This window comes from Ranitomeya imitator, unplaced genomic scaffold (genome assembly GCF_032444005.1).
Source record: "Ranitomeya imitator isolate aRanImi1 unplaced genomic scaffold, aRanImi1.pri SCAFFOLD_450, whole genome shotgun sequence".
Taxonomy (NCBI): domain Eukaryota; kingdom Metazoa; phylum Chordata; class Amphibia; order Anura; family Dendrobatidae; genus Ranitomeya; species Ranitomeya imitator.
In genome coordinates, this window is record NW_027194050.1 from 17,939 (window position 1) to 34,098 (window position 16,160).

General features: G+C 43.8%; 1 protein-coding gene and 6 non-coding genes across 7 annotated transcripts; all 7 read right to left on the reverse strand.

Moving 5' to 3' along the window:
* Positions 1-1,032: 1,032 nt before the first annotated feature.
* On the reverse strand, positions 1,033-10,917 carry LOC138654580 (uncharacterized). The gene is made up of 3 exons (XM_069743476.1): positions 9,796-10,917; positions 9,546-9,639; positions 1,033-2,502 (listed from the first exon to the last, which is right to left on the reverse strand). Exons 1-3 carry the CDS (start codon positions 10,915-10,917, stop codon positions 1,037-1,039), a joined length of 2,682 nt encoding a protein of 893 aa, XP_069599577.1. The 3' UTR covers positions 1,033-1,036.
* Positions 3,754-3,946, reverse strand: LOC138654589 (U2 spliceosomal RNA). Its single transcript, XR_011316379.1, has one exon. It is a non-coding gene; the product is annotated as a U2 spliceosomal RNA (small nuclear RNA).
* LOC138654590 (U2 spliceosomal RNA) lies at positions 4,912-5,104 on the reverse strand. Its single transcript, XR_011316380.1, has one exon. It is a non-coding gene; the product is annotated as a U2 spliceosomal RNA (small nuclear RNA).
* LOC138654591 (U2 spliceosomal RNA) lies at positions 6,074-6,266 on the reverse strand. The gene has a single exon (XR_011316381.1). It is a non-coding gene; the product is annotated as a U2 spliceosomal RNA (small nuclear RNA).
* Positions 7,232-7,421, reverse strand: LOC138654583 (U2 spliceosomal RNA). Its single transcript, XR_011316375.1, has one exon. It is a non-coding gene; the product is annotated as a U2 spliceosomal RNA (small nuclear RNA).
* Positions 10,918-13,853: 2,936 nt separating the features above from the next.
* LOC138654592 (U2 spliceosomal RNA) lies at positions 13,854-14,046 on the reverse strand. Its single transcript, XR_011316382.1, has one exon. It is a non-coding gene; the product is annotated as a U2 spliceosomal RNA (small nuclear RNA).
* Positions 14,047-15,023: 977 nt separating this feature from the next.
* On the reverse strand, positions 15,024-15,216 carry LOC138654594 (U2 spliceosomal RNA). The gene has a single exon (XR_011316383.1). It is a non-coding gene; the product is annotated as a U2 spliceosomal RNA (small nuclear RNA).
* Positions 15,217-16,160: the final 944 nt, after the last annotated feature.

Below are 16,160 nucleotides of genomic sequence, written 5' to 3' on the forward strand. Positions count from 1 at the left end.
TGTCATGCTCACGTAGTTTGTAGAGGGTTTGCAGTCGGGTATTTAGGAGGTTGTAAATCTCTCTCTTTTCTTTAGCTTTTTGTACTCCAACTTTAATAAAGAAATCTTTAATATTTTTCTTCATTTTTTCCCACCACCTACTAATAGGGGTACGGGGATCTCTAGTTTGTTTGCAATTTGTATAAAATTCCGTAAAACTGGTTAAAATTTCTGGATCATCTAAGAGAGAGACATTTAGTTTCCAGGCACCTTTACCTTTTTTCTTAAAATCATCATAATTAACATTAAAAAGTAAAAGTTTATGGTCTGAAAAGACATTGGTTAAAAGCTCACATTTAAAAGGCAGTATGGAATTAGAACAAAAAATAAAATCAATTCTGGAGCTACAGTTCACATTGCTCCAGGTTACCCACTCTTCAGCAGGGAGATTCATATTGCATTCCTTAAAACAATCGATAAGTTTAAAATCATGCACAACGTTTCTGAGCATAAAAGAGGTTTTATCGTAGTTTCTGCTTACCGCATTGGAGAATCTTTTCTCCCCACCCATAATACAATTAAAATCACCTGCTAAAATAAGAGGATCAGAATCATTAATAAAAAGGGGTAACATTTCTAACATTTTTGCTCTTTCATTTTTCTCAGTAGATCCATAAAAATTTAAAAACTGCCATTTAAAACCATTAATAAAAGCTTTAACCAATAAAATCCTGCCTGGTAAAACCTCTTGAACTGAGTCAATAAAAACATTACCTTTAAAAAGAATGGCGACCCCTGCTGACCTGGATTCATTTGATCCTGACCACACTGAGGGTCCATGTGTCCAATCTGTTTTATACTTGTTATAATTTAAAGAGTGTGGAATATTGCATTCCTGTAAGAAGATAACTGATGCCGACAAAGTGTACAAAAAGTCAAAGAGCGCCAACCTCCTGGGTTTTGTTTTAATCCCTCTAGCGTTGAGGGATATTCCAGAGATCCCCGCCATAAGAGAAAATAAGATGTACGAAATTCAAAAACTCTTACCTCAGCTGGCTTATATGTCCTCATCGGAGGGTTCGGTCTTGTCGGCGACGGTCATGAGGGAAGAGATCTCGGAGGACTCTCCATCAGACAGGGCTTCGGATGGCATTACACTTTCCGGGACGAGCTCACTCTCCATAAATAAGACCTTACTTGTCAGGTAGGCCGACCCCCATCCCTGCTCCTGATCTCCCACCGGCCCCCCCTCCAGGGGACCAATCGGAGGGGTCAGATCGAGCTCGGGTGCCGGCTGTCCTCTGACCGGAGTTACAGGAATGGCTGAGGTAGCCACCCCAGACCCCCTCTCCATCTCTGAAGAGGGTGGGGTTGCCCGCTCCTCCATGGGCATCTCTTCGGGTTTCCCACCTCCATCAGGGGGTTCCTGTGGGGGTACTTCCCTTGATGCACCACCTGTTTTCTCCTGGACTTTCCGCCTTTTTGAGTCCGATTTTCCGCGCCCTAGAGCCGTCCCGGAAGATCGCAGAGACAAGGGTTGGCTTTTTGCAGAAGCAGCTGTACCCTCTGCGGGGTCCTCTTTCTGCTGCCTGCTCTCCTTCTGCCGTTCCCTCCTGCGTCTCGCTTTCTCGTTTCTCACTTCAGTGTAGCCATCCTTACCTGTACCAGGTACCTCATTCGACTCGTCCATCGACTCCTCCTCATCCTCCTTTGTCTCGGGGACAGCAGAACCAGCCGAGGGTTGGCAGGGGGCCGGAGGCTGTTCCTTCTCGGGTTGTGCTCCTTTTGTGTTTTTCCTGTTAGGACAAAATGAAAAAGAATGATCTTTTGCAAGACAATTTGTACACATATTTTCTGTCTGGCATTGCTCGGTTTTATGTTCCTGGCTCCCACATTTTGCACAGGTCGGGTCACAATTTGAATGCCCATATAGTTTACATTTTCTACAGAAGGACGGCATGCCATTAAAATAGAGGTCGCCATTCGTTTTGCCAATTTTAAAACGAGCTGGTGGTAAATCTACTCCTCCAGGTTTTGAGGCATTTTTGACACAGGTTACAACATATCTCCATTTGGAGGTCCAAATGCCGCATTCATTCAAAATCTTCCCCAAACAATTGACTTTTTTGAAGAAACCCAACAGGTATCTTCCGATTTCGCTTTCTTGCATATGGGGTGAATAAATTTTAACAATCAAGAGCCTGGTCTCTTCTAAATCATGAATAGCAAATTTAACCCCTTTAAGTTCAGGGTTTTTCTGGATAATCACATCAGGGGAGATGACCTGGTTACAAACATGCTGATGGATACCTTCTCCGGTAAAAGTCACATCATAGATACCACGTCTTGGATAGTCCTGGATGGCCAGGATTTCGTGTTTCCGGACTGAAAGAGCCTTCTCCAGGACATTGCCAACCACGAATTTTAGTCCACGGCCATCTCCTCCACCTTTCTCAAAATAAATCCTAACCGTATGCTTTAGAAGAGCATAGGTTGGAACATCACCAGGATCTGGGTCCATGGCTATAAGGAAAAAAAAAAAACGGGGGTGTTCCGCAACAAACGGGGGTGTTCCGCAACAAGGAAAGGGCACCAAGTAATCCAAAGACTACCTGGCTAGGGCGATCGCAACTCGTTGCCTAGGGACTAAGCCCACCTCCCTATAGCAACAAGGGATTGGATCCCACTACAAGAGTGGGACCCGCACCCAAGGCCGAGAGGCGGGGTACCCCAGGCACCTAAAGGACTTCGACCAAATGCAAGAAAATCCTACACTTGATCTTAGCCAAAAGGCCGAGAAGCGATGGCCTGAAATGGTTGGCCATTTCAGACGCACCCAGGCCTACAACCGACACCCATTGTGGAGACCTAGCCAAAGATTGCCGCAAGGAAGACATTTTCAGAAACTCTGGATGCATTCTCAATGACAGTTCGGGTGTGCTTGGGTTTTGGTCGGTTGTTTGGCTGTGTGTGTCTGTGTGTGCTCGTTGAAGCTGCGCCCAACGCGTTTTGAATCTGCATAACTCTGCCCACTTTGACACACCCACCATCCCCATTGTGACTGCAGGTGAAGGTTCCGTGCTAAGATTCTATCGACTGCAGGCAGCGCACCTGGTTGGTCAAAAGCATTAGAATACTCCTCACACAGGTGTATCTACAAGACACAAGACTAGCAGATTCGAGATCAGCACAGACACCAGTTTTCCTTTTTTTCAAATACCTATCATACACCGCATTTCAAAGTCGGTGGTCCACAAGAGGTAAACAATGTCTTCCAAAAGAATTCATGATCGGTGGTCACAAATGTGGTATGTATGGCAGAACTACTCATTGGATGCTTCAATTTAAATACCAAGTGCTGACAGCAGGCAGGGGCCTAATTCTGTAGATGGCACAGTATATTTGCTACACTGTAAGAAAGGCCTAATTCAGGCCTACATCTTAACACACCTGTGGCAGCAACCAGGAAAGACTGAAAATTGATTGCCTGATTGATTGATTGATTGCCTATTGAATGCAATGCAATGCTTGACATACATACATACATACATACATACATACATACATACATACATACATACAGAGGTGAAAGCAAGGCACACAAAATGTTGCAATTAGGCAAGTGAAATCGAGCAGCATGCTACATTTGGCAGCCAGCGGCATGTGAAATGTGCTTCCTTAACAACCCTGAAATAAATTCCCATCTAGGGTTCCAAGACAACTTACTGTGCTGATTAATTTCCATTCAATCTGTTTTTAGAAACCGGATCAGAGAAGGAGTGCACTGTTCCCGGAGAGACTGCAATAGCGGGTCAATGCGTGGAGTGGACAGAGCAAGCTCCATTTCCAGCTCCCTGTTCCAAAAAGCCATTTAATATATGGTCCCCACATGGGGGACGTATCAGATATTAAACTGATAAGAACAGATACTACACTTGATCTTAGCCATAGGAGGCCGAGAAGCGATGGCCTGAAATGGTTGGCCATTTCAGACGCACCCAGGCCTACAACCGACACCCATTGTGGAGACCTAGCCAAAGATTGCCGCAAGGAAGACATTTTCAGAAACTCTGGATGCATTCTCAATGACAGTTCGGGTGTGCTTGGGTTTTGGTCGGTTGTTTGGCTGTGTGTGTCTGTGTGTGCTCGTTGAAGCTGCGCCCAACGCGTTTTGAATCTGCATAACTCTGCCCACTTTGACACACCCACCATCCCCATTGTGACTGCAGGTGAAGGTTCCGTGCTAAGATTCTATCGACTGCAGGCAGCGCACCTGGTTGGTCAAAAGCATTAGAATACTCCTCACACAGGTGTATCTACAAGACACAAGACTAGCAGATTCGAGATCAGCACAGACACCAGTTTTCCTTTTTTTCAAATACCTATCATACACCGCATTTCAAAGTCGGTGGTCCACAAGAGGTAAACAATGTCTTCCAAAAGAATTCATGATCGGTGGTCACAAATGTGGTATGTATGGCAGAACTACTCATTGGATGCTTCAATTTAAATACCAAGTGCTGACAGCAGGCAGGGGCCTAATTCTGTAGATGGCACAGTATATTTGCTACACTGTAAGAAAGGCCTAATTCAGGCCTACATCTTAACACACCTGTGGCAGCAACCAGGAAAGACTGAAAATTGATTGCCTGATTGATTGATTGATTGCCTATTGAATGCAATGCAATGCTTGACATACATACATACATACATACATACATACATACATACATACATACAGAGGTGAAAGCAAGGCACACAAAATGTTGCAATTAGGCAAGTGAAATCGAGCAGCATGCTACATTTGGCAGCCAGCGGCATGTGAAATGTGCTTCCTTAACAACCCTGAAATAAATTCCCATCTAGGGTTCCAAGACAACTTACTGTGCTGATTAATTTCCATTCAATCTGTTTTTAGAAACCGGATCAGAGAAGGAGTGCACTGTTCCCGGAGAGACTGCAATAGCGGGTCAATGCGTGGAGTGGACAGAGCAAGCTCCATTTCCAGCTCCCTGTTCCAAAAAGCCATTTAATATATGGTCCCCACATGGGGGACGTATCAGATATTAAACTGATAAGAACAGATACTACACTTGATCTTAGCCATAGGAGGCCGAGAAGCGATGGCCTGAAATGGTTGGCCATTTCAGACGCACCCAGGCCTACAACCGACACCCATTGTGGAGACCTAGCCAAAGATTGCCGCAAGGAAGACATTTTCAGAAACTCTGGATGCATTCTCAATGACAGTTCGGGTGTGCTTGGGTTTTGGTCGGTTGTTTGGCTGTGTGTGTCTGTGTGTGCTCGTTGAAGCTGCGCCCAACGCGTTTTGAATCTGCATAACTCTGCCCACTTTGACACACCCACCATCCCCATTGTGACTGCAGGTGAAGGTTCCGTGCTAAGATTCTATCGACTGCAGGCAGCGCACCTGGTTGGTCAAAAGCATTAGAATACTCCTCACACAGGTGTATCTACAAGACACAAGACTAGCAGATTCGAGATCAGCACAGACACCAGTTTTCCTTTTTTTCAAATACCTATCATACACCGCATTTCAAAGTCGGTGGTCCACAAGAGGTAAACAATGTCTTCCAAAAGAATTCATGATCGGTGGTCACAAATGTGGTATGTATGGCAGAACTACTCATTGGATGCTTCAATTTAAATACCAAGTGCTGACAGCAGGCAGGGGCCTAATTCTGTAGATGGCACAGTATATTTGCTACACTGTAAGAAAGGCCTAATTCAGGCCTACATCTTAACACACCTGTGGCAGCAACCAGGAAAGACTGAAAATTGATTGCCTGATTGATTGATTGATTGCCTATTGAATGCAATGCAATGCTTGACATACATACATACATACATACATACATACATACATACATACATACATACAGAGGTGAAAGCAAGGCACACAAAATGTTGCAATTAGGCAAGTGAAATCGAGCAGCATGCTACATTTGGCAGCCAGCGGCATGTGAAATGTGCTTCCTTAACAACCCTGAAATAAATTCCCATCTAGGGTTCCAAGACAACTTACTGTGCTGATTAATTTCCATTCAATCTGTTTTTAGAAACCGGATCAGAGAAGGAGTGCACTGTTCCCGGAGAGACTGCAATAGCGGGTCAATGCGTGGAGTGGACAGAGCAAGCTCCATTTCCAGCTCCCTGTTCCAAAAAGCCATTTAATATATGGTCCCCACATGGGGGACGTATCAGATATTAAACTGATAAGAACAGATACTACACTTGATCTTAGCCATAGGAGGCCGAGAAGCGATGGCCTGAAATGGTTGGCCATTTCAGACGCACCCAGGCCTACAACCGACACCCATTGTGGAGACCTAGCCAAAGATTGCCGCAAGGAAGACATTTTCAGAAACTCTGGATGCATTCTCAATGACAGTTCGGGTGTGCTTGGGTTTTGGTCGGTTGTTTGGCTGTGTGTGTCTGTGTGTGCTCGTTGAAGCTGCGCCCAACGCGTTTTGAATCTGCATAACTCTGCCCACTTTGACACACCCACCATCCCCATTGTGACTGCAGGTGAAGGTTCCGTGCTAAGATTCTATCGACTGCAGGCAGCGCACCTGGTTGGTCAAAAGCATTAGAATACTCCTCACACAGGTGTATCTACAAGACACAAGACTAGCAGATTCGAGATCAGCACAGACACCAGTTTTCCTTTTTTTCAAATACCTATCATACACCGCATTTCAAAGTCGGTGGTCCACAAGAGGTAAACAATGTCTTCCAAAAGAATTCATGATCGGTGGTCACAAATGTGGTATGTATGGCAGAACTACTCATTGGATGCTTCAATTTAAATACCAAGTGCTGACAGCAGGCAGGGGCCTAATTCTGTAGATGGCACAGTATATTTGCTACACTGTAAGAAAGGCCTAATTCAGGCCTACATCTTAACACACCTGTGGCAGCAACCAGGAAAGACTGAAAATTGATTGCCTGATTGATTGATTGATTGCCTATTGAATGCAATGCAATGCTTGACATACATACATACATACATACATACATACATACATACATACATACAGAGGTGAAAGCAAGGCACACAAAATGTTGCAATTAGGCAAGTGAAATCGAGCAGCATGCTACATTTGGCAGCCAGCGGCATGTGAAATGTGCTTCCTTAACAACCCTGAAATAAATTCCCATCTAGGGTTCCAAGACAACTTACTGTGCTGATTAATTTCCATTCAATCTGTTTTTAGAAACCGGATCAGAGAAGGAGTGCACTGTTCCCGGAGAGACTGCAATAGCGGGTCAATGCGTGGAGTGGACAGAGCAAGCTCCATTTCCAGCTCCCTGTTCCAAAAAGCCATTTAATATATGGTCCCCACATGGGGGACGTATCAGATATTAAACTGATAAGAACAGATAAGGTTTCAACATAATTTTATTGTTCAGAAAAATAACACATTACAAAAATAAAAAGGAACATTTGAAACATTATAATGGATAATACACCTAAAATACAGCAAAAAAACAAAACAAAACACAAATATAAAAACACAAATATAAAAACAATCAAACAATTGTGTTCCATAATTGTATACACCACATTGAAGCAGCTTCTTTTGCACCATACAGTTTTTTATCTCTAAGATAATAGATATACATTTCACTTAGAGCAATTTTTATACAATTAGCTGAATCAATAAAATCACGTTTAAAAAGTAAAATATTTCTGACTTTCCACATGGCATTTTTAAAACAATTAATAATTATCCAGGCCACTCTGAATTGTTTAAGATTTGGGCACTTAAAAAGACCGTACAAGACATAAATATGGTTAAAATCTCTCAGGCCACATGCCCATTTTAATAGTGGCCCTACCTTTCTCCATACCTCCTGTGCAAATGGACAGTTCCACATGAGATGCAGTACAGACTCGTTCTCGCAGCATGTTACTCTTGGACATTTGGCCCTTGCCACCAGCCCTCGCCTATGTTGGAACTCACGAGTAGGGAGGCACTGGTGGACAATTGCCCAGGCAAGGTCCTTGTGCACATTTGCTAGGAATTTCCCGTACACATTTCGCCACACCGTCTTGGACCTTGCCTGTGAAAAATTGGAGACAGGAATTGTATCCTCCGAATGCCTACAAGCCATTGATACTTTCCTCTGATCTCCCAATATGTCAGGTTCCAACTCCTGGAGACCTAACTGCCTGACCGTTTTCTCAAGTATCACATACTGTTTAGGAGGACATAGGAGCACAGGAGAATCCAAAGGTAAACGGAACCATCTTTTAAAAATCATTCCTGCTGCATATTTTAAAAAATAACTAAAAATGCCATCAGATTTAAAAACTTTAAAACAGAAACAGAAATATTTTATATAAAAGAAAGTAAAAAAATTGGGAACATCTTTACCCCCATTAATTTTGTCTTTATACATCAAAACTCTTTTTAATTTTTCCATTTTGGAACCCCATAAAAACATAAAAACAATTCTAGTTACTTTTTTAATCTGTAGATTGGAAGGGGGAAAAACCATTGCAACATACAACATAATGGGAATTAAAACAGCCTTGATAATTAAAATTTTCCCTTCCATACTGAGGTTCCTTAATTTCCAGAGAGAGATCTTTTTTTCTAATTTGTCTATAGCAGAGTCCCAATTAGGGGTACCTTCATTGGCATGGTTAAAAACAATACCTAAAATTTTTATCTGATTCGTTTGAATCACTATCCCAGGGGTCAAAGAAGAGTCCCATCTACCCACATTAAAACAATCACTTTTGTCTACATTTAGTTTAAAACCAGAGGCTTCACAGAAGAATTGAGTATTTCTCAATACCCTTCTGAGGGATGTGTAATCTGGGCATAATATGGTGACATCATCCATGTAACTTAGGACTTTAACCTGCATACCCCTTCCTCCAGGAATAGGTACCCCTTTAATTACTTTATCTTTTCTTAATAAAGTTAGCAGTGGTTCCATCGCACAGATAAAGAGTAGTGGAGACAGAGGACACCCCTGTTTTACCCCAGACAGCAGAGGAACTCCCTTTGTTAAAAACCCATTTATAGAGATTTGACTAAAACAGGAATTGTATAAAAGCATGATGCGGGTTAAAATTTTCTCTGGAAACGCCATTTTTTTAAGAACCATAAAAAGGAAATCGTGTGATACCCTGTCAAAGGCTTTTTCGAAGTCCAAAGATAAAATGGCAAGACCTTGACCTCTCTCTTTAAAATACCATATAGTATCTCTAATTATATTAAGTGGCTCAGCTATCGTTCTACCGGGGACTCCACACACTTGGTTAGGGTGAATTAATTTTGAAATAAAAGGTTTTAAACGGAGTGCAATGAGTTTGGCTAAAATTTTATAATCAATATTTAAAAGTGTAATAGGCCGCCAATTTTTAAGTTGGCTCCTGTCTCCTTTTTTGTATATTAGAGACACCAAACCTCTCCTCCAAGAAGGGGGTAATTCCTTGGTATTAAAAGCTTCTTTGAACAATAAAAACAAATCCTCCTTTAAAATCCCCCAAAAAATCAGATAAAACTCAATTGGTAAACCATCCTCACCGGGAGCTTTCCCATTGGAGAAGCTTTTGAAGCCCCGTAAAAGTTCCTCCCTGGTGAGATCACTGGATAAAATACTTTGGTCTAAAAAATCCAACTTAAAATCAAGGGAATTAATAGCATAATCTAAAAAGGAAGGATCTATCACTTTGGTATTAAAAAGATGTTGATAAAAATAAAAAGCTTTATCTAACATTCTCACAGTATTAGTTTCACCCTCCAGATTTAAAATTGCGTCCCTCCTCCCCATTACCTTTTTGAAGAAGAAACGGGAACATTTTTCTCCTTCCTCCAGATGCTGTACATGGGAGTTAAAAATTATTTGTTTTCCTTTCTCATCCAGGGTACTTTTTATTTCAGACTTCAAATTTGCAATATCATCATCTACATCAACTCCAACATCTTTTAGTTTAAAAAGTACCTGTAATCTCATATTTAAAACATAGAACCACTGCTTTTTCTGTTTAGCTTTATTTTTTCCTTCCTTAATAAAGAAAAATTTAATTTTAGGTTTTATCCTCTCCCACCACCCTAGCATAGAGGCTCTGGGGTCTCTTTTGGATTGCCAGTGTTGGTACACGTGTACAAACCTTTCCTGAATCTCAGGGTCTTCTAGGAGAGTTGTATTTAATCTCCATGATCCCTTTGAGATTTTTTGTTCCCCCTCCAGCTCCAGCTCCACAGATAAAACCTTATGATCTGAAAATAAATTAGATAAAAGAGAGCATTTATGGGCCTTAAAACCAATTGAAGCAAATATAAAATCAATCCTAGAAGAAACTCTACCATTGGACCATGTAACCCCCGGGTCCGCCGGCATGAGCACCTTCCAACAATCTTGCAACTTAAAATCATCAATCAGACTTTTTAATAGATAGGTGGTACGGTCCTTACGGTTCACATCACCACCCTGTCGACATTCCCCCTCCCGCGTGCAATTGAAGTCTCCTCCAACCAACAGGGGGGTTGACCCAACACAAAATAAAGGCAAGATATCAAATAATTCAGCTCTCTCTTGCTTTCCAGGAGGGGCATATACATTCAATATACGCAAAGGAAGTCCTTTGAAATTAAGATGGACTAAGATAGCTCTACCCGGCATAATCTCAGTCACGGACTGAATGATGATAGAATGTCCACGGCAGAGGAGTCCAATTCCGGCAGCTCGGCAGTCATTGGCACCAGACCACACAGAAGTGCCCAGTGTCCAATCTTCTTTTATGTCCTTGTAATTTAGACTGCACTGTATGCCACATTCTTGTAAGAAAAATAGATCAAAGTCAAGTGTCTCTAAATAAGAGAATAAAGCAGCCCTGCGTATAGGGCTCTTTAGGGACCTCACATTTAGTGAGGCAATCTTTATAGGAGCAGACATTTAAGAGGAATCAGAGCTTAGTGTAGGAAAAAAACCGATTTCCGGCCTCTCCTCCATCTCTCCAGGGGTCAGGATTTGTTGAATGTTACTTGGATCTGAGGCAGGAAGAAAGGCGACATCCTCTCTTGGCTCCTCCCCAGTACTTCGACATCCAAATTTCCTCTGAACCTTAGGCTGTTTCACCTCATCTCTCTGTCTTTTCAGATGCTGTGTGGAGTCCATATCCTCTGGTTCATTTACACCTGCTGTCATCATGGAGGTCTGGTCTGCTGTCGTCATGGAGGTCTGGTCTATGATGTCATCCCTCTGGTCATCCTCTGCTCTCGATCTGGTCAAGGAGTTACTGCGACTCCTGGTACATGGCTTACGACCCGATGAGGTCTTATCAGGATCTTTTTTATTTCGCGCCCTAGAGGTTCCCCTCCGGTTTTCCACACTGACTGATCGTTTAGGATTTGTACCCTGCTTGCCTTTACCCGAGCTTCCCGATAACGGTAGGGTGAAACTGGGATTTTCCTTTTCCATCGGGGTACTAAAGGACTCCTCGGCTCCGCACAATGCCGGGGGTGCATTCATGCTGAACGAGGGCCTTATCTCCTTTTGACTCTGGGCGACTGTGACATCTAGAGCCACTACATCGATCAATTCTATATTTAGGGAATCCCCAGGAGGATTTAAGGAGCCCCTACGACCATCCCTCCGAGAATCCACCGGCAAATTTTCCGGCGGGACTACAGAAGGGCCTGGTCCGGGCCCGTCAGCGTGCGCCAACCCAGGTCCAGGGGCAGGTATCGCCATACTCCCTTCGGTGACATTTTTGATAGTCAGTTGGCCTGACTTAGACGGACCATCAGCTCTTGTCCTTTTGCTCGGACAATTTCTGAAGGCGTGACCGGCCTTCCCACAGAGATTGCATACGATATCAGAGTCACACATGGCGGAGGTGTGCCCACTCTTACCGCATTTATTACAGAGGACTACATGAGCGTTTGCGCAACTTTCTCGAGTATGCCCATATTCTTGGCAATTTCGGCAGCGCAAGGGCATTCCTGGGTAGCGTAGGAAGCCCCTGACACTACCAATTGCGAAATTGGCAGGCGGATGGCATAAGCCCCCAATGTTACCACGTTCCGTATGGAATTTCACAAGATATTTCCTCTTCCCATTCCAGAAGCGTTGGGAGTTGAGGATCTCATGTGAGAAGCGCACTGACTTGCAGTAACGCCTCAAAAAGGTTTCGATATCGCCCTCGGAGACAAATGGACTGTACATGAAGAGCACCAATGGTACTTCTTCTTCGCCATACAGAAAGTCGAACCTTAGTCCATTCAGAATGTTACTGTCCTTGTCCGCAACCAACAATGCTGCATGGATGTTATCACAGCATGATTTGGCCGTAAACGAGATGGTATATCGGCCACGGAACTCCTGGTCGTACAGACACAGGATTTTATTTCTCTCTAGGAGGAAGAACCCGAAAAGAACCTCATTCACAATATAGTGCAGGTTCTTTTCATGACGCTGGCATTCATCCACCTCGATTCTAATGGATTGTCGCAGAGGAGTCTCCCCCACCGCAAATCCAAAAGAGAATGGCATTTTCGGCCCTCAGGGACTAAGCCCCTTCCCTATAGTAACAAGGGGCAGAATCCCACCAAAGGCAAGACCCGTCCCAAGACCGAGAAGGGGGTACCCCAAGAACGTACTCTGCCCACTAAGCGATTTAACGCTCAGCAAAAGGAACGCCCTTATTATTCAGGTCGCCCTGAAAACAAGACGCGATCACTCCTCGTTGTCTGGGGGCTAAGCCGGACGCCTATAGCAGCAAGGGGGTGAAGTCCCCACCGTTAAGTGAGGACGATCCCCCAAGGCCGACGAACCGGGTACCCCAGACACCTTAGACCAGACCAAGTACAGCAACAATTAAGCCACTGCACTTGATCTTAGCCAAAAGGCCGAGAAGCGATGGCCTGAAATGGTTGGCCATTTCAGACGCACCCAGGCCTACAACCGACACCCATTGTGGAGACCTAGCCAAAGATTGCCGCAAGGAAGACATTTTCAGAAACTCTGGATGCATTCTCAATGACAGTTCGGGTGTGCTTGGGTTTTGGTCGGTTGTTTGGCTGTGTGTGTCTGTGTGTGCTCGTTGAAGCTGCGCCCAACGCGTTTTGAATCTGCATAACTCTGCCCACTTTGACACACCCACCATCCCCATTGTGACTGCAGGTGAAGGTTCCGTGCTAAGATTCTATCGACTGCAGGCAGCGCACCTGGTTGGTCAAAAGCATTAGAATACTCCTCACACAGGTGTATCTACAAGACACAAGACTAGCAGATTCGAGATCAGCACAGACACCAGTTTTCCTTTTTTTCAAATACCTATCATACACCGCATTTCAAAGTCGGTGGTCCACAAGAGGTAAACAATGTCTTCCAAAAGAATTCATGATCGGTGGTCACAAATGTGGTATGTATGGCAGAACTACTCATTGGATGCTTCAATTTAAATACCAAGTGCTGACAGCAGGCAGGGGCCTAATTCTGTAGATGGCACAGTATATTTGCTACACTGTAAGAAAGGCCTAATTCAGGCCTACATCTTAACACACCTGTGGCAGCAACCAGGAAAGACTGAAAATTGATTGCCTGATTGATTGATTGATTGCCTATTGAATGCAATGCAATGCTTGACATACATACATACATACATACATACATACATACATACATACATACATACAGAGGTGAAAGCAAGGCACACAAAATGTTGCAATTAGGCAAGTGAAATCGAGCAGCATGCTACATTTGGCAGCCAGCGGCATGTGAAATGTGCTTCCTTAACAACCCTGAAATAAATTCCCATCTAGGGTTCCAAGACAACTTACTGTGCTGATTAATTTCCATTCAATCTGTTTTTAGAAACCGGATCAGAGAAGGAGTGCACTGTTCCCGGAGAGACTGCAATAGCGGGTCAATGCGTGGAGTGGACAGAGCAAGCTCCATTTCCAGCTCCCTGTTCCAAAAAGCCATTTAATATATGGTCCCCACATGGGGGACGTATCAGATATTAAACTGATAAGAACAGATACTACACTTGATCTTAGCCATAGGAGGCCGAGAAGCGATGGCCTGAAATGGTTGGCCATTTCAGACGCACCCAGGCCTACAACCGACACCCATTGTGGAGACCTAGCCAAAGATTGCCGCAAGGAAGACATTTTCAGAAACTCTGGATGCATTCTCAATGACAGTTCGGGTGTGCTTGGGTTTTGGTCGGTTGTTTGGCTGTGTGTGTCTGTGTGTGCTCGTTGAAGCTGCGCCCAACGCGTTTTGAATCTGCATAACTCTGCCCACTTTGACACACCCACCATCCCCATTGTGACTGCAGGTGAAGGTTCCGTGCTAAGATTCTATCGACTGCAGGCAGCGCACCTGGTTGGTCAAAAGCATTAGAATACTCCTCACACAGGTGTATCTACAAGACACAAGACTAGCAGATTCGAGATCAGCACAGACACCAGTTTTCCTTTTTTTCAAATACCTATCATACACCGCATTTCAAAGTCGGTGGTCCACAAGAGGTAAACAATGTCTTCCAAAAGAATTCATGATCGGTGGTCACAAATGTGGTATGTATGGCAGAACTACTCATTGGATGCTTCAATTTAAATACCAAGTGCTGACAGCAGGCAGGGGCCTAATTCTGTAGATGGCACAGTATATTTGCTACACTGTAAGAAAGGCCTAATTCAGGCCTACATCTTAACACACCTGTGGCAGCAACCAGGAAAGACTGAAAATTGATTGCCTGATTGATTGATTGATTGCCTATTGAATGCAATGCAATGCTTGACATACATACATACATACATACATACATACATACATACATACATACATACATACATACAGAGGTGAAAGCAAGGCACACAAAATGTTGCAATTAGGCAAGTGAAATCGAGCAGCATGCTACATTTGGCAGCCAGCGGCATGTGAAATGTGCTTCCTTAACAACCCTGAAATAAATTCCCATCTAGGGTTCCAAGACAACTTACTGTGCTGATTAATTTCCATTCAATCTGTTTTTAGAAACCGGATCAGAGAAGGAGTGCACTGTTCCCGGAGAGACTGCAATAGCGGGTCAATGCGTGGAGTGGACAGAGCAAGCTCCATTTCCAGCTCCCTGTTCCAAAAAGCCATTTAATATATGGTCCCCACATGGGGGACGTATCAGATATTAAACTGATAAGAACAGATACTACACTTGATCTTAGCCATAGGAGGCCGAGAAGCGATGGCCTGAAATGGTTGGCCATTTCAGACGCACCCAGGCCTACAACCGACACCCATTGTGGAGACCTAGCCAAAGATTGCCGCAAGGAAGACATTTTCAGAAACTCTGGATGCATTCTCAATGACAGTTCGGGTGTGCTTGGGTTTTGGTCGGTTGTTTGGCTGTGTGTGTCTGTGTGTGCTCGTTGAAGCTGCGCCCAACGCGTTTTGAATCTGCATAACTCTGCCCACTTTGACACACCCACCATCCCCATTGTGACTGCAGGTGAAGGTTCCGTGCTAAGATTCTATCGACTGCAGGCAGCGCACCTGGTTGGTCAAAAGCATTAGAATACTCCTCACACAGGTGTATCTACAAGACACAAGACTAGCAGATTCGAGATCAGCACAGACACCAGTTTTCCTTTTTTTCAAATACCTATCATACACCGCATTTCAAAGTCGGTGGTCCACAAGAGGTAAACAATGTCTTCCAAAAGAATTCATGATCGGTGGTCACAAATGTGGTATGTATGGCAGAACTACTCATTGGATGCTTCAATTTAAATACCAAGTGCTGACAGCAGGCAGGGGCCTAATTCTGTAGATGGCACAGTATATTTGCTACACTGTAAGAAAGGCCTAATTCAGGCCTACATCTTAACACACCTGTGGCAGCAACCAGGAAAGACTGAAAATTGATTGCCTGATTGATTGATTGATTGCCTATTGAATGCAATGCAATGCTTGACATACATACATACATACATACATACATACATACATACATACATACATACATACATACATACAGAGGTGAAAGCAAGGCACACAAAATGTTGCAATTAGGCAAGTGAAATCGAGCAGCATGCTACATTTGGCAGCCAGCGGCATGTGAAATGTGCTTCCTTAACAACCCTGAAATAAATTCCCATCTAGGGTTCCAAGACAACTTACTGTGCTGATTA

What these genes read in the sequence shown, in the direction of transcription:
- LOC138654580 (XM_069743476.1), bottom strand. Translation starts at nt 10,917, where the DNA reads ATGTCTGCTCCTATAAAGATTGCCTCACTAAATGTGAGGTCCCTAAAG. An exon ending in CCCGTTTCTTCTTCAAAAAG is followed by an intron (nt 9,640 to 9,795) that starts GTAATGGGGAGG and finishes CTTGATTTTAAG; the next exon opens with TTGGATTTTTTAGACCAAAG. An exon ending in CTCCAATGGGAAAGCTCCCG is followed by an intron (nt 2,503 to 9,545) that starts GTGAGGATGGTT and finishes TTTTCCTTATAG; the next exon opens with CCATGGACCCAGATCCTGGT.